This window comes from Solanum stenotomum, chromosome 6 (assembly GCF_019186545.1).
Source record: "Solanum stenotomum isolate F172 chromosome 6, ASM1918654v1, whole genome shotgun sequence".
NCBI classification, from domain to species: domain Eukaryota; kingdom Viridiplantae; phylum Streptophyta; class Magnoliopsida; order Solanales; family Solanaceae; genus Solanum; species Solanum stenotomum.
Window position 1 is genome coordinate 58,243,371 of NC_064287.1, and position 25,234 is coordinate 58,268,604.

The 25,234-nt window shown below is 36.3% G+C and overlaps 2 protein-coding genes and 1 non-coding gene across 4 annotated transcripts; 1 reads left to right on the forward strand and 2 right to left on the reverse strand.

Moving 5' to 3' along the window:
* Window positions 1–12,085: 12,085 nt before the first annotated feature.
* LOC125867371 (double-stranded RNA-binding protein 2-like) lies at window positions 12,086–18,667 on the reverse strand. 2 transcript variants are annotated; one of them, XM_049547848.1, is made up of 4 exons: window positions 18,134–18,588; window positions 16,415–16,634; window positions 12,459–13,375; window positions 12,086–12,386 (listed from the first exon to the last, which is right to left on the reverse strand). In XM_049547848.1, exons 1-4 carry the CDS (start codon window positions 18,377–18,379, stop codon window positions 12,249–12,251), a joined length of 1,521 nt encoding a protein of 506 aa, XP_049403805.1. In that variant the 5' UTR covers window positions 18,380–18,588; the 3' UTR covers window positions 12,086–12,248. The 2 variants fall into 2 exon arrangements, with proteins under 2 accessions (XP_049403805.1, XP_049403804.1); XM_049547847.1 differs by having other exon boundaries at window positions 12,086–13,375; window positions 18,134–18,667.
* Window positions 18,668–22,020: 3,353 nt separating this feature from the next.
* On the reverse strand, window positions 22,021–24,744 carry LOC125869091 (uncharacterized). Its single transcript, XM_049549649.1, has 2 exons — window positions 24,591–24,744; window positions 22,021–22,819 (listed from the first exon to the last, which is right to left on the reverse strand). Exons 1-2 carry the CDS (start codon window positions 24,661–24,663, stop codon window positions 22,167–22,169), a joined length of 726 nt encoding a protein of 241 aa, XP_049405606.1. The 5' UTR covers window positions 24,664–24,744; the 3' UTR covers window positions 22,021–22,166.
* Window positions 24,745–24,788: 44 nt separating this feature from the next.
* TRNAP-AGG (transfer RNA proline (anticodon AGG)) lies at window positions 24,789–24,860 on the forward strand. The gene has a single exon. It is a non-coding gene; the product is annotated as a tRNA-Pro (tRNA).
* The last annotated feature ends 374 nt before the right edge of the window (window positions 24,861–25,234 follow it).

Consider the following 25,234-nt stretch of genomic DNA (forward strand, 5'->3'; position numbering starts at 1 on the left):
ATGCGAAAATGGAGGTGAAAAAATGGTGTGAATATACGTGATAATTCCCCAAGTTAATGCGGAGGTTCTCTTAAAGTTTTTTGAGAAATTTTTTTTTGGGTGCTACGAGCGCCAGATCTATAGGCTAATACATACGAAAAATATAGGAATTAACGCGATTCCTAAAAACAAGCTTGTATATGCGGAAATGGGGTTGAAAAAATTGGTACGAGTATACATGATGATTCGCCAAGCAAATCCATGGGCTAATACATATGAAAAAGTTAGAAATTTGTCTGATTTCTAATAAAGGGCTTGTAAATGTTGAAATGGGGTGAAAAAATGGGTGTGACTATATGTGATGGTTCCTTAACACAATACGGAGGTTCTAATATAGTTTTTACAAAAAAAATTAGTTTTTCCCGGCACCAGATCCATAGGCTAATACACACTAAAAATAAAGGAATTTGCGTGATTCATAAAAAAGGGTCTATAGATGGAGAAATGGGGGTGAAACAAATATTGTGAGTATATATGATGGTTCCCCAACTCAATACGAAGGTCCTCATAATGTTTTTTGAGAAAAAAATTGGGTGCTTCACGCGCCTAATTCATGGGCTAATACACATGATAATTTGAGGAAGTTGCGAGATTCTAAAAAAAGGGCCTGTAAATGCGGAAATATGGGTGATAAAAATTGTGTGACTATACGTGATGGTTACCCAACTCAATACAAAGGTCCTCATAAAGTTTTTTTTAAAAAAAAAAAATTGGGTGCTTCGGATGCTAGATAAATGGGTCAATACACACAAAAAATTAGGAAATTTGCATGATTTCTAAAAAAGGAATGTAGATGCGGATAAGGGGGTGAAAAATATAGTGTGAGGTTACGTGATGATTCTCCAATTCAATGCGGAGGTCCTTATAAAATTTTTTGAGATAAAAAATTGAGTTCTCGGACGTCAGATCAATGGGCTAATACACACGAAAAGTTAAAGAATTTACGAAATTCTTGAAAAAGGGCATGTAGATGTGTAAATGTGGGTGAAAAAAATAGTGTGAGTATATGTGATCGTTTCCCTAGTCAATACATAGGTTGGTATAAAAATTTTTGAAAAAAAAAATTTGGGTGCTCCGATAGTCAGATTCATGAGCTATTACACACGAAAATTAGAGAAATTTGCGCAATTCCTAAAAATTGGCCTGTAGATGCGGAAATAGGTGCGGAAAAAATAATGTGAGTATACGTAATGGTTCTCCAAGTCAATACAAATCAATGGGCTAATACACATAAAAAAAATTGAGAAATTTGCGCGATTCCTCAAATAAGGCCTGTAGATGCGAAAATGGAGGTGAAAAAAATGGTGTGACTATACGTGATAATTTCCCAAGTTAATACGGAGGTCCTCTTAAAGTTTTTTGAGAAATTTTTTTTTGGGTGCTACAAGCGCTAGATCTATAGGCTAATACATACGAAAAATATAGGAATTTACGTGATTCCTAAAAAAAAGTTTGTAGATGCGAAAATGGGGTTGAAATAATTGGTATGAGTATACATGATAATTCCCCAAGTCAATACGAGAGCTTTGGTAAAGTTTTTTGAGAAAAAACATTTGGGTACTCCTGGTGCATATCCATGGACTAATACACATTAAAAAGTTAGAAATTTGTGCGATTCCTAATAAAGGGCTTGTAGATGCTAAAATGGGGTGAAAAAATGAGTGTGAGTATACGTGATGGTTCTTTAACACAATACGAAGGTCCTAATATAGTTTTTATAAAAAAAATTGATTTCTCCTGGCGCCAGATGCATAGGCTAATACACACGAAAAGTAAAGGAATTTGCGCGATTCGTAAAAAAGGGTCTGTTGATGGGGAAATGGGGGTGAAAAAAAATATTGTGAGTATATATGATGGTTCCTCAACTCAATACGTAGGTCCTCGTAATGTTTTTTGAGAAAAAAAAATTGGATGCTCCGGGCGCCAGATCCATGGGCTAATACATATGAAAATTTGAGGAATATGCGAGATTCTAAAAAAGAGGCCTGTAGATGCAGAAATATAGTTGATAAAAATTGTGTGACTATACGTGATGGTCACCTAACTCAATACGGAGGTCCTCATAAAGTTTTTTGAGAAAAAAAAACTGGGTAGTTCGGGCGCCAAATAAATGGGCTAATACACACAAAAAATTAGGAAATTTGCACGATTCCTAAACAAGGGAATGTAGATGCAGAAATGGGGGTGAAAAAATTGGTGTGAGGTTACGTAATGATTCCCCAAGTCAATACGGAGGTCCTCAAAAGGGTTTTTGAGAAAAAAAAAATTGAGTTATCCGGACCTCAGATCATAGGCTAATACACACGAAAAATTGAGAAATTTGCGCAATTCTTAAAAAAGGGCATATAGATGCGTAAATGTGGGTGAAAAAACTAGTGTGAGTATATGTGATCGTTTTCCAAGTCAATACAGAGGTCAGCGTAAAGATTTTTGAAGAAAAAAATTTGAGTGCTCCGGGCGCCAAATTCATGGCCTGTAGATGCGAAAATAGTTGCGAAAAAAATAGTGTGAGTTTATGTGATTGTTCTCCAAGTCAATGCAGTGGTTCTCATAAAGTTTTTTGATAAAACATTTTTGGATGCTCCGGGCGCCAGATCAATGGGCATTACACAAGAAAAATTGAAGAATTTTCGCGATTCCTAAAATATGGGCTGTAGATGCGAAAATGGGGGTGAAAAAAATGGTGTGAGTATACGTGATAATTCCCCAAGTCAATATGGAGGTCCTCTTAAAGTATTTTAAGAAAATTTTTTTGGGTGCTACGAGCGCCAGATCGATAGACTAATACAAATGAAAAATAATGGAATTTACGCGATTCCTAAAAAAAAGCTTATAGATGCGAAAATGGGGTTGAAAAAATTAGTATGAGTACACATGATGATTCCCCTAGTCAATACGAGAGTTTTAGTAAGTTTTTTTAGAAAAAAATTTGGTGCTCCGGGTGCAGATCAATGGGCTAATACACATGAAAAAATTAGAAATATGTGTGATTCCTAATAAAGGGCTTGTAGATGCTGAAATGGGGTGAAAAAATGGTTGTGAGTATACGTGATGGTTGCTTAACACAATACGGATGTCCTAATAATGTTTTTAGGAAAAAAATATTGATTTCTCCCGGCACCAGATCCATTGGCTAATACACACGAAAAATAAAGGAATTTGCGCGATTCGTAAAAAAGGGTATGTATATGGGTAAATAGGGTGAAAAAAATGTTGTGAGTATACCTGATGGTTCCCGAACTCAATACGGAGGTCCTCATAATATTTTTTGAGAAAAAAAATTAGGGTTCTCCTGGCGCCTGATCAATGGGCTAATACACACGAAAATTTGAGGAATTTGCGAGATTCTAAAAAAGGGGCTTGTAGAAGCGAAAATATGGGTGATAAAAATTGTGTGACTATACGTGATGGTTACTCAACTCAATACGGAGGTCCGCATAATGTTTTTTGAGAAAAAAAATTAGGGTGCTTCGGGCGCCAGATTCATGTAGATACGGAAATGGGGGTGAAAAAATAGTGTGAGTTTATGTAATGATTTCCCAAGTCAATACGGAGGTCCACATAAAGTTTTTTGAAAAAAAAATTGAGTTCTCGGGACGTCAGATCCATGGGCTAATACATACGAAAAATTGAGGAATTTCCGCAATTCTTAAAAAAGGGCATGTAGATGTGTAAATGTGGGTGAAAAAAATAGTGTGAATATATGTGATCGTTCCCCAAGTCAACACGGAGGTCAGCATAAAGTTTTGAGAAAAAAATTGGGTGCTTCGAGTGCCAGATTCATGGGCTATTGACACACGAAAAATTGTGTAATTAACGCAATTCCTAAAAATGGCCTGTAGATGCGGAAATAGTTGCGAAAAAAATAGTGTGAGTATATGTGATGGTTCTCCAAGTCAATATAGAGGTCTTCATAAAGTTTTTTGAGAAACATTTTTGGATGCTCCGGGCACCAGATCAATGGGCTAATACACACGAAAAATTGAGAAATTTGCACGATTCCTAAAATAGGGCCTGTAGATGCGAAAATGGGGGTGGAAAAAATGGTGTGAGTATACGTTATAATTCCCCAAGTCAATACGGAGGTCCTCTTAAAGTTTTTTGAGGAAAATTTTTTTGGTGCTACGAGCGCTAGATTTATGGGCTAATACATATTAAAAATATAGATTTACGCAACACCTAAAAAAGAGCTTGTAGATACGGAAATGGGGTTGAAAAAATTGGTATGAGTACACATGATGATTCCCCATGTCAAAACGAGAGTTTTAATAAGTTTTTTGAGAAAATAAAATTTTGCTGCTCCGGGTGTAGATCCTTGGGCTAATACACATGAAAAAGTTAGAAATATGTGTGATTTCTAATAAAGGATTTGTAGATGATGAAATGGGGTGAAAAAATGGTTGTGAATATATGTGATGGTTACTTAACACAATACGGAGGTCCTAATAAAGTTATTAGAAAAAAAAAATTGGTTTCTCCCGGCGCCAGATCCATATGGGCTAAAACACACGAAAAATTGAGGAATTTGCGCAATTCTTGAAAAAGTGCATGTAGATGGGGAAATAGGGGTGAAAAAAAATATTGTGAATATACTTGATGGTTCCTCAACTCAATACGGAGGTCAGCATAAAATTTTTTGAGGAAGATAGTTTTGGTGCTCCGGGCGCCAGATTCATGGTCTATTTATACACGAAAAATTGATGAATTTGCGCAATTACTAAAAATTGCCTGTAGATGCGAAAATAGTTGCCAAAAAAATAGGTGAGTATATGTGATGGTTCTCCAAGTCAATACAGAGGTTGTCATAAAGTTTTTTGAGAAAATATTTTTGGATGCTCCGGGCACTTAATCCATGGGCTAATATATACGAAAATTTGAGGAATTTATGAGATTCTAAAAAAGGGCCTGTAGATGCGGAAATATGGGTGATAAAAATTATTTGACTTTACGTGATGGTTACCCAACTCAATACGCAACTCCTCATAAATATTTTTGAGAAAAAAATACGGGTGCTTCGGGCGCCATATAAATAGGCTAATACACACAAAAAATTAGTATTCCCCAAGTCAATACGGAGTTCCTCATTAAGTTTTTTAAGAAAAAAATTGAGTTCTCCGGACGTCAGATCCATAGGCTAATACACACGAAAAATTGAGAAATTTGCGCAATTCTTAAAAAATGGCATGTAGATGCGTTAACGTGGGTGAAAAATAGAGTGTGAGTATATGTGATCGCTCCCCAAGTCAATAACGGAGGTCAGCATAAAGTTTTTTGAGGAAAAAAATTTGGGTGCTCCGGGCGCCAAATTCATGGGCTAATACACACGAAAAATTGAGAAATTTGCGCGATTCCTAAATTAGGGCCTGTAGATGCGAAAATGGGGTGAAAAAAAAATGGTGTTAGTATACGTGGTAATTCCCCAAGTCATTACGGAGGTCAAGATAAAGATTTTTGAGAAAAAAAAATTGGGTGCTCCGGGCGCTAGATTCATGGGCTATTTACACACGAAAAATTGAGGAATTTGCGCAATTCATAAAAATGGCCTATTGATGCAGAAATAGTTGCGAAAAAAATAGTGTTAGTATATGTGATTGTTCTCCAAGTCAATACAGAGGTCCAAATCAATAGGCATTATACACGAAAAATTGAAGAAATTGCGCGATTCCTAAAATATGGCCTGTAGATGTGAAAATGGGGGTGAAAAAAATGGTGTGAGTATACGTGATAATTCCCCAAGTTAATACGGAGGTCCTCTTAAAGTTTTTTGAGAAAAAATTTTTTGGTGCTACGAGCGGCAGATTTATGGGCTAATACATATGAAAAATATAGTAATTTACGCGATTCCTAAAAAAGAGCTTGTAGATGCGGAAATGGGATTGAAAAAATTATTATGAGTACACATGATGATTCCCCAAGTCAATACGAGAGTTTTAATAACTTTTTTGAGAAAAATAAATTAGGTGCTTCGGGTGAAGATCCATGGGTTAATTCACATGAAAAAGTTAGAAATATCTTTGATTCCTAATAAAGGGCTTGTAGATGCTGAAATGAGGTGAAAAAATGATTGTGAGTATACGTGATGATTCCTATACACAACATGGAGGTCCTAATAATGTTTTTATAAAAAAAAAATTAATTTATCCCGGCGCCAGATCCATAGGCTAATACACACGAAAAATAAAGGAATTTGCGCGATTTGTAAAAAAGGGTGTAGATGGGAAATAAAGGTGAAAAAAATGTTGTGAGTATACCTAATGGTTCCCAACTCAATACGGAGGTCCTCATAATATTTTTTGAGAAAAAAAAATTTGGGTGCTCCGGGCGCCTGATCAATGATCTAATACGCACGAAAATTTGAGGAATTTGCGAGATTCTAAAAAAGGGGCCTGTAGATGCGGAAATATGGGTGATAAAAATTGTGTGACTATACGTGATGGTTACCCAACTCAATACCGAGGTCCTCATAAAGTTTTTTGAGAAAAAAAATTTGGGTGCTTCGAGGGCCAGATAAATGTGCAATACATACAAAAAATTAGGAAATTTGCACGATTACTAAAAAGGGGAATGTAGATACAGAAATGGGGGTGAAAAAATAGTGTGAGGTTATGTAATGATTTCCTAAGTCAATACGGAGGTCCTCATAATTTTTTTTAAATTGAGTTCTCTGGACATCAGATCCATGGGCTAATACACACGAAAAATTGAGGAATTTGCGCAATTCTTAAAAAGGGGCAGGTAGATGCGTAAATGTGGGTGAAAAAAATAGTGTGAATATATGTTATCATTCCCCAAGTCAATACGGAGGTCAGCATAAAGATTTTTGAGAAAAAAAATTGTGTGCTCCGGGCGCCAGATTCATGGGCTATTGACACACGAAAAATTGAGTAATTTGTGCAATTCCTAAAAATGGCCTGTAGTTGCGGAAATAGTTGCGAAAAAAATAGTGTGAGTATATGTGATGGTTCTCCAAGTCAATTCAGAGGTCCTAATAAAGTTTTTTGAGAAAACATTTTTGGATGCTCCGGGCACCAGATCAATGGGCTAATACACACGAAAAATTGAGAAATTTGCGCAATTCCTAAAATAGGGCCTGTAGATGCGAAAATGGGGGTGATAAAAATAGTGTGACTATACGTTATAATTCCCCAAGCCAATACAGAGGTCCTCTTAAATTTTTTTGAGAAAAAATTTCTGGGTGCTACAAGCGCCAGATCTATGGGTTAATACATATGAAAAATATAGAAATTTACGCGATTCCTAAAAAAGAGCTTGTAGATGCGAAAATGGGGTTGAAAAAATTGGAATGAGTACACATGATGATTCCCCAGTCAATACGAGAGTTTTAATAAGTTTTTTGAGAAAAAAATAGGTGCTACGGGTGCAGTTTCAGGGGCTAATACACATGACAAAGTTAGAAATATGTGTGATTCCTAATAAAGGGCTTGTAGATGCTGAAATGGGGTGAAAAAATGGTTGTGAATATATGTGATGGTTACTTAACACAATACGGAGGTCCTACTAAAGTTTTTAGAAAAAAAAATTGGTTTCTCCCAACGCCAGATCCATATGGGCTAATACACACGAAAAATTGAGGAATTTGCGCAATTCTTAAAAAAGGGCATGTAGATGCATAAATGTGGTTGAAAAAATAGTTTGAATATATGTGATCGTTCCCCAAGTCAATACGGAGGTTAGCATAAGGATTTTTAAGAAAAAAAGTTTTAGTGCTCCGGGCGCCAGATTCCTGGTCTATTTACACACGAAAATTGAGGAATTTGCGCAATTACTAAAAATGGCATGTAGATGTGGAAATAGTTGCGAAAAAAATAAGTGAGTATATGTGATGGTTCCCCAAGTTAATACAGAGGTCCTCATAAAGTTTTTTGAGAAAACATTTTTGGATGCTCCGGACACCAGATCAATGGGCTAATACACACGAAAAAATGAAGAATTTGTGCGATTCCTAAAAAAGGGCCTGTAGATACGAAAATGGTGTGAAAAAAATTGTGTGAATATACGTGATAATTCCCAAGTCAATACAGAGGTCCTCTTAAAGTTATTTGAGAAAATTTTGTTGGGTGCTACGAGCGCCAGTTCTATGGGCTAATACATACGAACAATATAGAAATTTACGTGATTCCTAAAAAAGAGCTTGTAGATGCGAAAATGGGGTTGAAAAAATTGGTATGAGTACACATGATGATTTCCCAAGTCAATACGAGAGTTTTAATAAGTTTTTTGAGAAAAAAATAGGTGCTACGGGTGCAGTTTCATGGGCTAATACACATAACAAAGTTAGAAATGTGTGATTCCTAATAAAGGGCTTGTAGATGCTGAAATGGGGGTGAAAATGGGTGTAAGTATACGTGATGGTTACTTCACAATACGGAGATCCTAATATAGTTTTTAGAAGAAAAAAATTGGTTTCTCCCGGTGCCGGATCCATAGGCTAATACACACGAAAAATTAAAGAACTAGCGTTATTCGTAAAAAAGGGTCTGTAGATGGGGAAATGGGGGTGAAAAAAATGTTGTGAGTATACCTGATGATTCCCCAACTCAATACGTAGGTCCTCATAATATTTTTTGGAAAAAAAATGTGGGTGCTTCGGGCACCTGATCAATGGGCTAATACGCACGAAAATTTGAGAAATTTGCGAGATTCTAAAAAAGGGGCCTGTAGATGCGAAAGTATGGGTGATAAAATTTTTGTGACTATACGTGATGGTTACCCAACTCAATACGGAGGTCCTCATAAAGTTTTTGGAAAATAAAAATTTGGACGCTTCGGGCGCCAGATAAATGGGCTAATACACACAAAAAATTAGGAAATTTACACCTTTCCTTAAAAAGGGAATGTAGATGCGAAAATGGGGGTGAAAAAAATAGTGTGAGGTTACGTAATGATTCTCCAAGTCAATACGGAGGTCCTAATAAAATTTTTAGAAAAAAAATTGGTTTCTCCCGACGCCAGATCCATATGGGCTAATACACACGAAAAATTGAGGAATTTGCGTAATTCTTAAAAAAGGGCATGTAGATGCATAAATGTGGTTGAAAAAATAGTTTGAATATATGTGATCGTTCCCCAAGTCAATACGGAGGTCAGCATAAGGATTTTTGAGGAAAAAAGTTTTGGTGCTCCGGGCGCCAGATTCCTGGTCTATTTACACACGAAAAATTGAGAAATTTGCACAATTACTAAAAATGGCATGTAGATGTGGAAATAATTGCGAAAAAAATAGATGAGTATATGTGATGGTTCTCCAAGTCAATACAGAGGTCCTCATAAAGTTTTTTGAGAAAACATTTTTGGATGCTCCGGACACCAGATCAATGGGCTAATACACACGAAAAAGTGAGGAATTTGTGCGATTCCTAAAAAATGGCCTGTAGATGCGAAAATAGTGTGAAAAAAATTGTGTGAATATACGTGATAATTCCCAAGTCAATACAGAGGTCCTCTTAAAGTTATGTGAGAAAATTTTGTTGGGTGCTACGAGCGCCAGTTCTATGGGCTAATACATACGAAAAATATAGAAATTTACGTGATTCCTAAAAAAGAGCTTGTAGATGCGAAAATGGTTCTATGGGCTAATGTTGTGAGTACACATGATGGTTCCCCAACTCAATACGGAGGTCTTCATAATATTTTTTGAGAAAAAACAATTGGGTGCTTCGGGCGCCTGATCCATGGGCTAATACACACGAAAATTTGAGAAATTTGCGAGATTCTAAAAAAGGGCCTGTAGATGCGGAAATATGGGTGATAAAAATTGTGTAACTATACGTGATGGTTACCCAACTCAGTACGGAGGTCCTCAGAAAGTTTTTTGTGAATAAAAATTTGGGTGCTTCGGGCGCCAGATAAAAGGGCTAATACACACAAAAAATTAAGAAATTTGCACAATTCCTTAAAAAGGGGCATGTATATGCAGAAATGGGTGTGAAAAAAATAATGTGAGGTTACGTGATGATTCCCCAAGTCAATACGGAGGTCTTCATAAAGTTTTTTGAGAAAAAAATTAAGTTCTCCGAACGTCAAATCAATGGGCTAATACACACGAAAAATTAAGAAATTTGCGCAATTCTTAAAAAAGGGCATGTAGATGCGTAAATATGGGTGAAAAAAATAGTGTATTTTACCTGATGGTTCCCCAACTCAATACAGAGGTCCTCATAAAGTTTTTTGAGAAAAAAATTGGGTGCTTTGGGCGCCAGATTCATGGGCTAATACACACGAAAAATTGAGGAATTTCACGATTCTTAATAAATGGCTTGTACATGCGAAAATGGGGGTGAAAAAATAGAGTATACGTGATGATTTCCCAACTCAATACGCAGGTACTCATAAAAAATTTCGAGAAAATTTTTAGGTGTTCTATGTGTCGGATCAATTGGCTAATACACACGAAAAAGTTAGAAATTTGTGTGAATCCTAAAATGGGTTTGTAGAAGCAGAAAATGGAGGTGAAAAAAATGGTGTGAGTATACGTGATAGTTCCCCGTGTCAATACTCCTTATAAAGTTTTTTGTGAAAAAAAATCTGGGTGCTCTGGGTGCAAGATCGATGGGCTACACACGAAAAATTGAGGAACTTGCGCGATTCCTACAAAAGGGCTTGTAGATGTGAAAGTTAGGGTGAAAAAAATGGTGTCAGTATATGTGATAGTTCCCCAACTCAATACGGAGATCCTCATAAACTTTTTTGAGAAAAACATTTTGGGTGCTTTGAGCGCCAAATCCATAGGCTAATACACACGAAAAATTAAGGAATTTACGCGATTCCTAAAAAAGGGACTATAGATGTGGAAATAGGGGTGAAACAAATGGTGTGAGTATAGGTGATGGTTCCTCAACTCAATACGGAGGTACTCATAAAGTTTTTGGGAAAAAAATAGGTGCTCCAAGCGCTAGATCCATGGGCTAATACACACGAAAAATAGAGGAATTAGCGCAATTCCTAAAAAAGGGCCTGAAGATGCAAAAATGGGGGTGAAAAAATGGTGTGAGTATACATGATTGTTCCCCAATTCAATACGAAGGTCCTCATTAAGTTTTTTGAGAAAAAAAAATTGATTGCTTCTGACATCAGATCAATGGGCTAATACACACAAAAAAGTTAACAGGCTCCACACCACTTTTTTGGTTGAGACAATCATGAAGATGCATCAAATTTTATACATTTTAGCATAAAGCTTTGGCTCATATTTTATACATTGCTTGGTTGAAATCCATTTTAGGTATTACGGATAGAACCACAAAAGTTGGAATCAAACAGAGCTATCTGATAGTCATATTCCAAAAATTCATGAAATATTTATGTGGTTGTTGCTTGGTTGAAATCCATTGTAGTTGCTATGTGATTAGCGTTTCATCTCGTGTCATGCACACATGTGATTCTTTACTTTATTAGGTACTCTCTTGACAAAGTAGGGGAAAAAACATGTAATACTACAATTGTCAAAAAGAAGACGTGCTATATCCCACAATTGCAAAGGAAGTAGATTGAAAATTATGAAATTTTGGGTTCAAATCCCGCCTAGACAAATACTAAGTGATTGTTTCACATTTGTTTTAGCCTTGATGAACAAAGCTATCTAGTACTTCTTGGTGGGAGGTGATAAGTTTTCCATGGAATTAGTCGAGGTGCGCATAAAGCTAACCCGGACGGGAAAAAGGGAAGGGAAAGTTTAGGCAAATATACCAAACTAGTTTTACCAACATAGCCGAAGCATTCATGCCATTATCTATGTCTAAAGTAACACTGTATTAGTCACAATTGTCAAACAGAAAAAGAGGGGGAGGGGGCGGATAGTGTTTTATCTCGTGTATGTGCTTGTTGCTTCGTTGGAAACTGTTGCAGATGCAATATAGTTTTTACCTTTATTTGCTTCGTTGGAATTGTTGTAGACGACACAATGTGGTTCTACTTTATGCGTCCGCAACAGATTCCAATGAAGCAACAAACACATCGACACGAGGCAAAACTCTAGGGTTGCAGGTAAAATGGTAATGAACCACAAGGGAACTCAAAAACAGCAGTATAATGTCGCTACAACTATCTCCATAAAACTATTCCAAATGAAAATGTGCAAGGAACTGATATATCTAAGACTACATAAAGGCTTGCAAACTAAATCCCACAAGGGGAGAACAAAAGCTTACTGAAGTTTCTGTAGTTTGTAACATGCTATTCCCGATGATACATCATATCTTTAGCTGTTTCAAATTCTCAATTTCCAGAGAGTCATGTGGCTTCTCCTCGGCTGCAACCTTGGTTCCTTCAACTGGCATTGTCGCACTCCTTGAAACTTCAAAGTCAAGTGGCTTCTCCTTCGCTGAAACCTTGGTTCCTTCCACTGACATTGTCGCACGCCTTGAAACTTCAAAGCCAAGTGGCTTCTCCATGGCTGCAACCTTGGTTCCTTCCACTGGCATTGTCGCACTCCTTGAAACTTCAAAGTCAAGTGGCTCCTCTCTCTTAGTCGGTTGGACTTCAGAACATGATTTCTCCTCAGAATGGTCATGTGGTGATTCGGCCTTGCCTAGCACTGCTTTACGAGTTGGTAAGTCAAGTACCTGAATTTCAGGTGCCATTGAAGCTAGTGGTTCGTCAACTAGAAGAGGAGGAGCTTTAGGAACAGAGGGTACAGCATAAACTGGCGCCACCCCCAAACCTGAATGCCTCATCACCCTATCTAATGTGGGAAGTTCCTCTGCCCGAACAGGGGGTGCAGCATAAACCGGCACTGCCTGTCTTAAACAGACAGGTGGTGCCACTCCCAGACCTGGAGGCCTCATCACCCTAGGAAGCTGAGATGATTGAGGAAGTGGTGGTGCAGAGAAAACAGGAATTGCATTCCGTATGGTCACCGGAGGAGCCATCCGATGGTGTGGGCCAAAATGCCTGACAGGAATATATGGTGCTGCACCAGCAGCAGGGAACTTCTCTGGTCGAACCCTGTGACCATCCATAGCAAAGCTGTCCTTTAAAATATTATTTATGGTTTGAGCAGTCCTTGGACTCAATGATGCATCACTTCCTGTATTATCAATGGGTCTACTTTGAGAAGCAGGTTTTAGACATAACGGACTGACCGGTCTACTGCGAGGAGCAGTTCTTGGACATATTAGGGGAAGAAGTTTTGATGTAGTAGATGAAAGCTGCTGTACACTTGATGGTCTTGGATTAGGTGTCGGAAATTTAATTGGGAATGATACTCTAGCCGCCCTTGCCTTCAAAATGTACCTTTGTAGTGCACGTGCAACAGTTACATGCTCTTGCTCATCATTTCTTCTTCGGTCTGGTTTTGCACTTTCAGACTGCTGTGCCACTGATAGAAAAAAAAGTAAAAGAATGTCATGCAGAATAGTACACCTAGTTATTGCTGATTGTACAAATTAAAGCTTATCATCAGTATGCAAAGTGAACATCAATCTACTAATGTTTTCTGATCAGTAGGTGAATATCAATCTAATTGAAAATTAGAAACTGAAATATCATAATTGCAAGCACAAATATTCAAGCAAACATTAGATTGTAGAAGTGGAAGTTCTCCTAAAAATTGATAAACCAAGCAACACTGATGATATAAACATTTGTAAACATTCAGGCAAAAATCACACTCTTAGCACCTAAAAATACTTCTCCATCAAGTTCTTTATAAGAAGGTTGGAAATCACTGGACGTCCTAGCATATCAATTTCTAATGAGTTGGCGGGACGAGAGTCACTAAGCTCTGAAGAAAAGAAATAGCCAATCCGGTTTTATCTTTTTCATTGTTCAATAAGAATTTCAGGCTGCAACATATTATCACTTGCCCTAGAGAGTGGTAATTGACTCGCTCATCAAGTAAAGCTCTAGCTCAGCCCCTTTTTTAATAATAGAGTAGAGCTTTGAGCTTGTATCCTAACACACACACACGCATACATGAATATATGGAAGTACAGATATTTTCTCAAATATTGTATATTTTGTAATCAATGATGATCCTTGTAAGAATTCGTGCAAGAAGATTCTAAACCACTATTTAGTTTCTAAATACTAGTTTCTAGAAATAATATATCATTGCGCTTGATAACTCAAGCTGGTTTATTTGCTTGAACTAATTAATATTACGCTTATTTAATATTTAACTGAAACTCAAGCTCAATTATCATAATACTTGAGTTTAGCTAGCTAAACATGATAACACCAATGTGTCCAGCATTATCGACAAAACAAAAGGGCAAATACATGTATGTGTCACCAGACCAAACCAAGAGGCATACATGTGTAGGTTTGAGCATCTCAAACCACACTTGTCACCACACCACATGCCCATAATGTACTTCTATGTATTATAGCACCGCACCCCAAATCAAGCATACATATGACGATCTTCACGTGTGAATAGCCGAGAGGAACGAAAGGCAGAAGATGACAATGAGAAAGGGCGCAGCATCTGGATGGGCAGAATGGATGAGTAAAAGATGTCATACCGTGGAGCGGGGAATAGCATGATTCAACTGCCATGTAATTAGTATGGTTCTAGTTTAGAGCACCTTATTTGCTCCCTCTTCACCTTACCAGTACTATTATTTTTTTTTTGATGAGGCCCTTACCAGTACTATTATTATTCTAGCATTATCTAATCCTTCAATTGTATTACTGCTATTGTTTTTTACTTTGGTTATCTTTACTATTTTTGCTGTCAATATTTTTCTTTTCTTCAATAATTTCAACACAACTTTTTTTTCTTATCTTGTGTTTCTCAAACCTGTTATGAAAAATCACTTTTCTTGAGCCAAGGTTCTATTGGAGACAACCTCTACCCCATGAAGGTAGGGGTAAGGTTTTTTGTTGTTGGCTATGACCGCACGGTGAATATCTATTAATATATTTTCTTAGACTGTTTTTTAGAAATAGATACCAATCTATTCATATCGGAACCAATCGAATCGGGAATTACTGAGATGTGAAACCCAGCCAACCTCATAAGGTTGTAATATCTATCTTATAGGTGGGAACGGAACCAAAGAATATATATACCGTTAGAAACCCGTTGTGTAGAGGTCGATCTAGGGTGACCAATCTAACTCTTTCCCCATAGCCCTAGGCTTGTGTCTCAATCTACTATGTGTGAAATATAAGAGTCTAGTTCTTATAGAGATTCCCCTGTCTAATTCCACATCTTGTAACAGAAGGGAGTCAGTGTGGCATAAAAGGCAACAGCAACAAGCAGAAACAACAAGAAGATAATAAGATAACTGAGGCTAAAGGAATGACAGAAATAGAAATCGATAAAAAATGAAAAACAAGAATAATACTAATGCATAGAAACAGGAAAAGAAATATGTCTGACTACATACTAACCCTCTATCCTAATTCTCTACCTCCATACTCTACTACCAAGAGTCATGTTTTCGGTGACTAAAAAGACGAATTGGCAAATACGTATGTGTCTCACTAGACCAAACCAAGAGGCATACATGTGTAGGTTTGAACATTCAAAACCATATTTGTCACCCACCCCAGAAGGAGCTTATCCACCAAATGTGGCTCTGCTTTGCAACAATGCAAAAAGATTGAGCGGGGGGAGAGGAAGAAAAAAGGGTGGGGAAGCAATGGGCACATATGTACAGTGACAATTAATAGAGAAATGTTCAAGCAACACTTGATTTATCATTTTTCCAGTAATTACTCATTAGTCATTTTGCCATCCATGCAAATTATTGCTCAAATCAACAGTGATCTTCCCATCATGATGCAAAATACGACATCATGAATCACTGAAACTTCTAACCAATAGGACATACAATGTTTGGCAATGCAGGGAAGAATGTCACAATAAATATGATGTAGTCAAGTGTGTACAAAAGGCAAACAGGCAGGTGTTAGGTCGGGTTGATGTATTTAGTTGGACTTAAGGGGAGACAAACAGGTGGATGGTGATTGCCATTAACATTATCAACTATTTGAAATAAAAATACTGTCTGTTTGAAAGATGAAAATAATACCATAAGATGGCTTCATACACACTAGCATATAGATCACTAGATAGATAAAAGGACCATATGTTGCTAAGAGCATAAGATAAAACTGGAGAATGAGGCTTCTTGAGAACCAGGCGAAGACAACATCGGAAGACGAAAACCACCCTTATCCAAATAAAAATTCTGAAGACAAAAACCAGAATCCAGTAAATTTGGATCTTTACATGAAGGATCCAGCTAGGCTCTGCAATTCATGATTTGGCATTTATAACAATTCTATAAGCCTCGCCAACACACACATGACGCAGCTTTACGATAACTTCTTCACAGAGAAATAAAGTTTCCAAATAACTCATGCAGTAAATATCAACAGGTTCATAAACATTGGAATCACTTACATAATTTCAGAGATGACCAAGCTGCCATAGCTGCATTCTTTTCAGCTTGCTTCTTATTCTTTGCTGACTCACCAGTAAATGTAACGCCCGCCAACTCTACTGTGCAGGTAAAGACAGGAAGATGTCCTAGACCAGATCTAAAAGTAGTATATGCTGGCAATGATGCTCCTACTCTTTGTGAAACTTCCTGTAAGAGATTCTTATATACGCCTGTCTCATCCTACAAAATCATGGGCATACAGAAATTAGAAACCAAAATATCATTCAGAAGCAACCACAAAGGCTTATTCTTTCACATCTAAGTCTAAGTACCATATATTAATTTAAAACAATTAGGTACTACATAAAATCAATGGAGGCCATAATTTATTGTGATAATGTTGAGCTCACTTGCACCAGTGCTATCATTTTTTACTGCAACAATATCTATGATATTGGTCGGAAAAATTAAGATTTGTTTTAACACTAAATTTACTTGACAACAAGATTATCATAATACAGAAATGATGCAACTTTACATATTGAGTCTAACTACCTACAGGACCATCAGCAGTTGGCAATGTCCTCCAGAAGTTCTGGACTCATATCTGCCCATCTTGTATTAGAACCCTAACAAACAGAAGCACCACCTTCAGACTACTATGGTAGCTTGACTGACCTAAAGGTTTTGAACAGTCATTTAGTGAATGTAATGTAGTACTCAGTCTAGACTATTGGGTACATGGCTTCTATGTTGGCCGTACAAAAAGTTCCTACCTAATACTGGTGCTTAAGTTTATTCACGTTGCACAGTACGAAAAACTAAGAATTCTAATGCCTGAAAACAAGGGAAACCAGTCAGAAGAGGACTACTAACAAATCAATATTCTTTTTTTTGCAAGGACAAACAGATATATTAAGATGATGACTCCAGAAATGTCACAACATCTACCCTCTACTTCACTTACTAAAGGAAATCACAAGACATCACCATTCCATACATTTGTAACTTCATTGAAAACAAGCCTAAAATTACTAGTTATTGTTTTCAGCCAACCCCTACCTAAGCCAGTACTATCTAAACTGCTCATTATTCTTTTTGCAGCTAAAAGTCACATAACAGGGAGCTCTGCTTCCCTCCTGAACTATGACAAGTTCAAGAAATTCATCATAGTTAAACTACATTGGCCATCAACCTACAACAGAAATTTGGGACTGAATATGTTTTCCGAAGCTCACATAGGCAGATAATTCCCGTAAATCAAACTAGGAAAAAACAAGAAGAAAAAAGGAAATATCTATATAAGGAAAAATTGTAAATACTAATCAAGAAACTAAAGAATACTAATAATATCACAACCTCACACAACTACACTTCTTAGATCATCTTGGTATAAATGACCAATATTTATTAACTTTCTCTAATGGAAGTGTCCGGGCTAGTTTATGTGCACATGAGTCATGACTAATCCACCGGGTATGGCGTGCCAGCTACCCACCCCAGGGTAACTTAGCACACCAAGGGTGTAGAAAACCAATGGTCCCTGAAACTTAGAAAATTTACAAATGCAAATACAACAACAACATGCTCAATCCCACAAATGCATATACATTAAAGCTAAAAGTTGTAACATAGAAGATCAAATGACGTCATTCATTTTCAGGAAGCCAATCTCAAAAGGAAAAGCATAATTAAGAGAGCAAACTAAAAACCCCGCTAAAATCGGGGGCAAAATATACCAGAATTCTAGCAGCAAGCGAGTTGGAGGGACCTCGATTAGAGAGTGAATTCAACGCAACCTCAGCAGCAGAGTGTTCAGCCTGTCGAAGTGTAGAGCAGTAATTTGGACTCTCAAAGACCTCACCATTGAAATTAACCGTAGCCTTAAACCTAGGCGCATGATCCGGACCTTCCCTTATACAAGTATACGACGGCAAGTTGAAGCAACTCCTTTGTGCCAGTTCCTGTAACTGGTTCTTATACATTTCCAGAAGCTTTCAACAAACAAGTTCAAATTCAACACAACAACAGCCAGGAACAAGGATCAAAGGAATGAAATGGAAAAAGTAGGAATCAGCGGATATCAATGAGATGAATCGGAGCTCCGATTACACTCGCCGTCGGCATCGTCGACGGAGGAGGATCGCAGAGCTGCTAGGGTTTTTGTATATTTATATATTTTATATATATATATATAGTGTTGAGTGTATGTAATGATTTTCTAGAGAGAGAAAGTTCCACTTGTAGAGAGAGAAAAGGAGAATAGATTTTGTGAATTTTTGAAGCCCTTTTAAGCATAGTGCTTTTTGTTTACATTCATCCGTTTGAAAAAAAAAATCTCTGCATGCATCCACACAATAAGGTTTCGCATAAGGATAAATTTATACTTTATGGGATCGTTTGGTTGGGCTACAAGTTATTTATTTCGAAATTAATTATTTTGAGATTGTTATTCCATTCTTAATGTGGGATAAAATAATACTACAATCTCAGAATAACTAATTTCGGAATAAGTTATCAGGTGCTTTTATCTCAATCAAACATGAAATAAACTAATCTTAAAAATAATTTCGAGATTAGATATCTCTTATCCTTCACACCAAATGAGCCTTATATATCCATAACTTTATAAGTTATTTCTTTTTTGTCTTTCATGCGATGTTTGATACGGTTAAATTTGAATTTGCGTTGAGAAATTTCACATAGAAAGGTAAAACGTTCTCTAACAAAGGCAACTTTATATCTTGAGGGACTAAAACTTGAAACCTCTAATTAAGAATAACTTCGAAGAATCGTTAAATACTTTGCTATGACAAAGGATGACTTAGTTTAATTGTTTCTTCTCTAATATCGTGAAGTTCATGTCAATTTATATGTATTTTGATTTATCTTTAGTAATATCTACCACTTTGCATCCACATATACCTATCAATATCAAAATGTCTTTTGAATTATAGACGAATGAAACGAATCATAAAATTCAAAACAATTGATCAGATTGACAATATTTAACAATTAAACTTAGATCGATATATTTTTATCAATTCATACTTATTATAGGCAATACATATAGTTAAGTTTTAAGTGATATATGATAGTATAACATTTTTATATGATTACTATCTTGTAGTATAAAAATTAAATTCTATGTTTAGTCTTTATTGGAGTGGGTGGGTGGATGTTGAAGGGCCAAAAGTTGACCATATGTTCCACATGTGTAGTATCAAAAACCAACATATGATGTGTATCAATTAAAAATGGTCTTAGTTGACTTTTCCGAATTGTCAATGTCCTACGTGGCAACAGCATATTCACCAACTTTTGAATAGGAATATATAGTTTTTATATTTATTTTTCAATATTTACTTGGTTTCTAAAAATAAGCAATATTATCTAAATAAAAAAATTAATATCGAAGAGCCAACATAACTTTTAAAGTGTTCCTTTGCCCCTTCCAATCTACTCAATTCAAAAGTGTGCATTTTTTCCAGATATTATTTGTCTTTTCGATAAGTAAAACGATATATTCAATCGTAAATATTTTTTATTTAGAATATGTTGAAAGAATTTTGTTCATCACTTAGAATATACATCAAATTTGCTAAGAATTGAACTTTCTAAACATAAGCAATTTTTAGAATGGTAATCACCCAATCAACTTGTGGTTTTTGCGAGTTCAAGATCAGTCATGAGTTATAGAAAAAATAGTAGTGAACTAGAAGAAATTTGCGACTTTGAATTGTTCTCTAAACATTACTGGCTTCCACTAACACAGTTGAATATTCCGTTGGATACCTCCTACTACTGTAATAAGGTTACTCTACCACCAAAACTTAGACTAATGAGGAGATATCACCAATTCTTTCACTCCCTTCATACTTTTTTTCCTAAATTCGCGGTAGTATCCCCCCCCCCCCCCAAATTATCCAACTATATAGTGATTGTACATTTTTTAATTCTCTATGTCTCAGCATGTTTGACCAAAATGCCATTAAAAGTTTCTTGTCCACTAAGATCAATTTGCATTTAGTGCATGAAAAAACCAGCCACCAACTACTCAATAATAGAGTTTGCACAAGTTATCTACCAACACTACAAATCTCTTGAGCATTCATGACCAGATTACTTGACACTAAGTTTTGAAACAAAAGGATCTGACTAATTAACCATCTAGGTCCATGTAATATGGACCATATTCTTCATTTATTTCAGCAAAAGGAAACCACAATGACATGAAAAGAATATGTTAGGCCAGTGGAGGCACATATAAATTGGCTCGGACAACACTATTATAATAATATAAAAAATGGTAGACGCCAAGGCTTATATAAGATGGTGGTGTCAGAATCAATTTGAACGCATATTAATCATTCATTTAGATGCCTACTACCTCTTGTCATCATAATTGATTGTCCTACTGAATACATATTACCTCCCACCAGTGTTGTAGGGTTCATCCAACCCTAACGTTTAGACAGATGGAAGAGCAACTTGTGCACATGACCTTCACTATTTTGTCGGGTACCTACCACCTTCCGCCAACACAAATATCAAGGTTACTATACCATCAAAACTTATGCAGATGGAAGAAATGAGAGAAAATGATCAAAATGGTCCTTAATGTATGGGCTTTGATTCCACTTGGTCCTTAATATATGAACTTGATAGAAATGGTCCTTTATGTATCATAAAATGTGATCAGTTTGGTCCTTAACCCTAAAATTAACTTTTTTTTCCCGTCAAAATACACGGAATATGTAAAAGATGCGCTCGTTCAAGACTTTTTTCCTTCTCCTGTTTCCAATGGCATTCAAGGTTTTCTTACTAAAATAATTCATTCACCAAAAAAGAATTACCGGACATACCTCACTTCTTTTTGTTCAGTCAATTTTTTGTTAATAAAAAAGTTAATTGTCTCCCTTTTTTCCTTCACTCTAATGAGTTATTATTATGTGTGCAGTTATTCAATTCTATGTGCTCTTTTTATGGTCTTCTTATTGATGACCTTTCTGTTCTTGTCTTCCCATGAATTGAAATTGTAAGATATATTATAAATGTATGTGACACATAAAACTGGTGAGCCAAATTAGTAGAATCAATATATATAGAATTACAATTGGATTAAATGGGGTTTCTTTGATTATTGTAAGAATGAGGTCATATGGAAGCAATGGAAGGATATTTCAGGGATTAAGAAGGATGAAATATTATTTATGATGTTGTTTCTTATGTATTATGTTTATACTAAGAAGAATGGAAGGGTGGGGAGTCCAAGTGCTTACGGGAGTAAAAGTCAACCGGAGATGGATATTTTAGGAACATAGTATATATGCTAAGGTGGAAGGATACTGCAGGGATTCTATATTTAGGCGTTGTAGGATAGAGGATTAGATTGTGCTTTAGTGAGTGGACTGTTTAATTTGACGGCAAAAAGAATTGGGTATGGTTAATTATAGGTTAAAGACCAAAATGAACACATTTTATGATACATTAAGGACTATTTCCATCAAGCTCACATATTAAGGATCAAATGGAAGCAAAGCATATACATTAAGGACCATTTTGATCATTTTCTCGAAGAAATGACCTGCCAAGCTGGTCTAGACATTACTATTATTTTCTTTTTAAAAAAAAGATGACAATCAATGTTATAATAATTGGAAAATTGACAACCAACTGAGGCTTATATATCCAAGACTCAAATATTGGAACTTCTAGTGAGTAATGCAATACAAAACCTTAAAACCTCAAATTATTCCAGATAAAAAGTCATCACAAGTTCTTAAAAGCTGACTCATGAGTAGGTTTCTGTGGGGTAAGTTTTGCCAATAGCGCCTTGTTGGGACAATGCTCGGCATCAACAAAATAGAAGTTTCCGTTAGCCTTGAATGTTACGTAAGGTCTATTGGTGTCAGGATGCTTGATATCTGCAAACTTAATCGTCTTTGGCATAAAAGTTGCCAGCCAAGACATCATCTCCACTTCAAAAGAATCTGAACCTGGCCTCCATCTCAGTTTGTGAATATAAGGACTCACAAACCAGTGAAGCGCAGCGGTAGTAGAAGCACTGAAGAATATAACAGTAGATGCAACTGCTCCCTTGAGTATCACATTCGAATCAGTAGATGACATGAAGGTTACGACAGGGCCTAAAGACACAGAGAGGCAACAGGTTGAAAGGGACAGAAGCTTCACATTTTTTATCGTGTTTGAGATAGGACCATAGTAGACAACTCCACCATCCTTTTCATCATTTCCCCCTTCTCCTCCTTTGCGAGGCCCTATGCTGATCTTGTTGTCGTCTTGTGCTGTTGCAGACTGTGATAGCCACCTTTTACGAATAGCAGCTAGATGTGTCACACGACTAGGATCAGTTTTGGTACCACTGACAAGTGACCTAGTTCCATAACTAGCCAGATGACCACCTGAAAAGGTATTGGGGAATAACGAGCAGAGAGCTTGAGCACAATCATCAGGAACAAGTCATAAAATAAACTTGAGTAAACAAACCAGATGCAGATTGTAGAAGCGGTACAGCAAAAAAGTTCTTCCAATATATCATGATTTCTTTCAAGTATTTACTAGAGTTGAAATACGATTTTACCACCATAAACACATGAATGTTCAACATTTCTCCTGATAAATAGTTATACCAAACTTTGTTCAATTCTTACTTCATTAAATACAAGATTGTTCCCTATAAAATGGATGGATATTGCAGCTAAAATAAGCCGTCAATGATTTGATCTGAAGATTTGCCTATTATTGGCTAAAATTTGACATTCTAATGTAAACGGATTTCATCAAGGAAAGACAGAAAAAGCTGAGGAAGGCCAAAATAAGCAATTTCATCAAAAGAAAAAGGCTACAGTACATCATTTGACAACCTGAAAGCAGAAAATTTAGCTTAGCAACTGAAAAAGAAAGTTATAAGAAAAAGAATCTACAACAATGAACTTTGGTAAACCAGAAATTCCATTCTTTTAAAGTTTAACAACAAAGAATTATGTTTTCCTTGTCAGCAAATGTGTTTCAACTTGAAAAGTTCCAAGGTCAAATATGAATAACAGCGTAAAGTAATACTCATTCATTTGTCAATTCCCAAATGCAAAAATTATGGAAGTAAAGGACTCTAACATCTAGTAAAGCAGAAACTAGATTCATAATCAACACATTATAACAGGGAGGATCGAGGGACCAAAAAGATAACGGGATACTGGTAACCTCGCTCGGTGGATCAGTATTAAAAAATGTGTATAACATGAAGATGGTGATCGTTGCATACTCTCTTCCAAAACCTTAAGAGTTATAACCCCTGAAAGACATTTTCAACACATGCACACAATTTTCTCCTGCTTACTTGCCACATTAAGCAATCCACTTTTTCTCCTAACTCGGGTGATCAAAAGCTGGCACTATATAACAATTATGCTATTCCAATTTCCTATTGATAGGAAAATCCAATATTTTAAGTCACTGTGTTCAGAGTACCATCATACCACTAATCTTCAACGTGAATATAGAGGAGGATCTAGAGTACAACATGTGGGTTCACGGAATCAAATAGTTTTTGCTTAAACCCTGAGAAGTCCATTAAATATCTATAAATAGTTAACTGTGAACACCATTGTTATTGTAGTATTGACTTGATGTCATTGAAGAAACTCAACAACAACAAGACCCTCTATTCAAGCAACGGATAACAAGGCAGTTTGAAAAAGAGAAACTTTGAGAATATTACTTATACTACCAGAGTACCAATATGCAAGGAGAAATCGGTATTGAGCCCCAAACTACAAAAACGACACATGCTCAACTAACTCTAACCTTCTATACTAATCCGCAACCTCCATACTCTCCTATCTAATGTCGTGTCATCAATAGGTTGAAAACATGTCATGTCATGTCATGTCATCTCCTGTCTAATCGAACTCATAAACTTCAAATACTGGATTCCTCACTACAGGTAACATATAACACCCACCACCAGCTGAAGGGACATTGGACCTTGTTTCCATTTGAGGAAAAACAATAGCATGAAATTATACAGCTTTTCAACAAGATTAACAAAAGGGTGTTACTTTCTTTCATTTTCTTTCAAAACCAACTGCTATACATACAGATACAACAGAAAATTGAAACAGAAGCAGCAAATTATACAGAAATGAAACTGCTTTGATTAAATTAAACACGAACCTGAATGAAAATTGGTGGATTTTAGAAGATTTGCTTGAGATCGAACCAAGTGTAAAAGGGTTCGTCTTGCCATTGACAAACTTCTGATGCAAAAACCCCAACTGGGATCTCTCTGCTTTTCACTAGGGTTTTGGGGTTTTCTCGTTAGATTGGCTACTGAGTTATCTGAAAGGCTATTTGTGAACGGAGAAACGAATTGGGCATTTGGTCTAGTGGTATGATTCTCGCTTAGGGTGCGAGAGGTCCCGAGTTCAATTCTCGGAATGCCCCTTGATTCTTTTTCTCATTTTTCGGTCCCGAGAGGTTATTATTTGTTGTTGCTACTTTGGAATGCCCCCTTATTCTTTTTTTCATTTTCATTCTCGGCCTCGAGAGGTTATTCTTTGTAAATATATGATATTTTCATGTTTTACTTGAATTTATTATTTGTTGTTGTTACTATTGTAATATTTGATGTTGTCATGTTCTCGAGAGGTTATTATTTGTTGTTGCTACTATTTGGGATGCCCCCTTATTCTTTTTCTCATTTTCACTCTCGGTCCCGAGAGGTTATTATTTGTTGTTGCTATTGTTTTTATATTTGATATTGTCATGTTTTACTTGAATTGAGGTCTATCAAATTATTATTTATTGTTGCATGCTAC

Bases quoted from the DNA above. Each gene is read 5' to 3' on its own strand.
- LOC125869091 (XM_049549649.1), bottom strand. From the start codon at position 24,663: ATGGCAAGACGAACCCTTTTACACTTGGTTCGATCTCAAGCAAATCTT. The intron at 22,820-24,590 runs GTTCGTGTTTAA...ATACCTTTTCAG, and splicing joins ATCCACCAATTTTCATTCAG to GTGGTCATCTGGCTAGTTAT.
- LOC125867371 (XM_049547847.1), bottom strand. From the start codon at position 18,379: ATGTATAAGAACCAGTTACAGGAACTGGCACAAAGGAGTTGCTTCAAC. The intron at 16,635-18,133 runs GTATATTTTGCC...ATGATTTTGTAG, and splicing joins CGCTTGCTGCTAGAATTCTG to GATGAGACAGGCGTATATAA. The intron at 13,376-16,414 runs GTAAGTGATTCC...TTTTTCTATCAG, and splicing joins TTGGTCATCTCTGAAATTAT to TGGCACAGCAGTCTGAAAGT.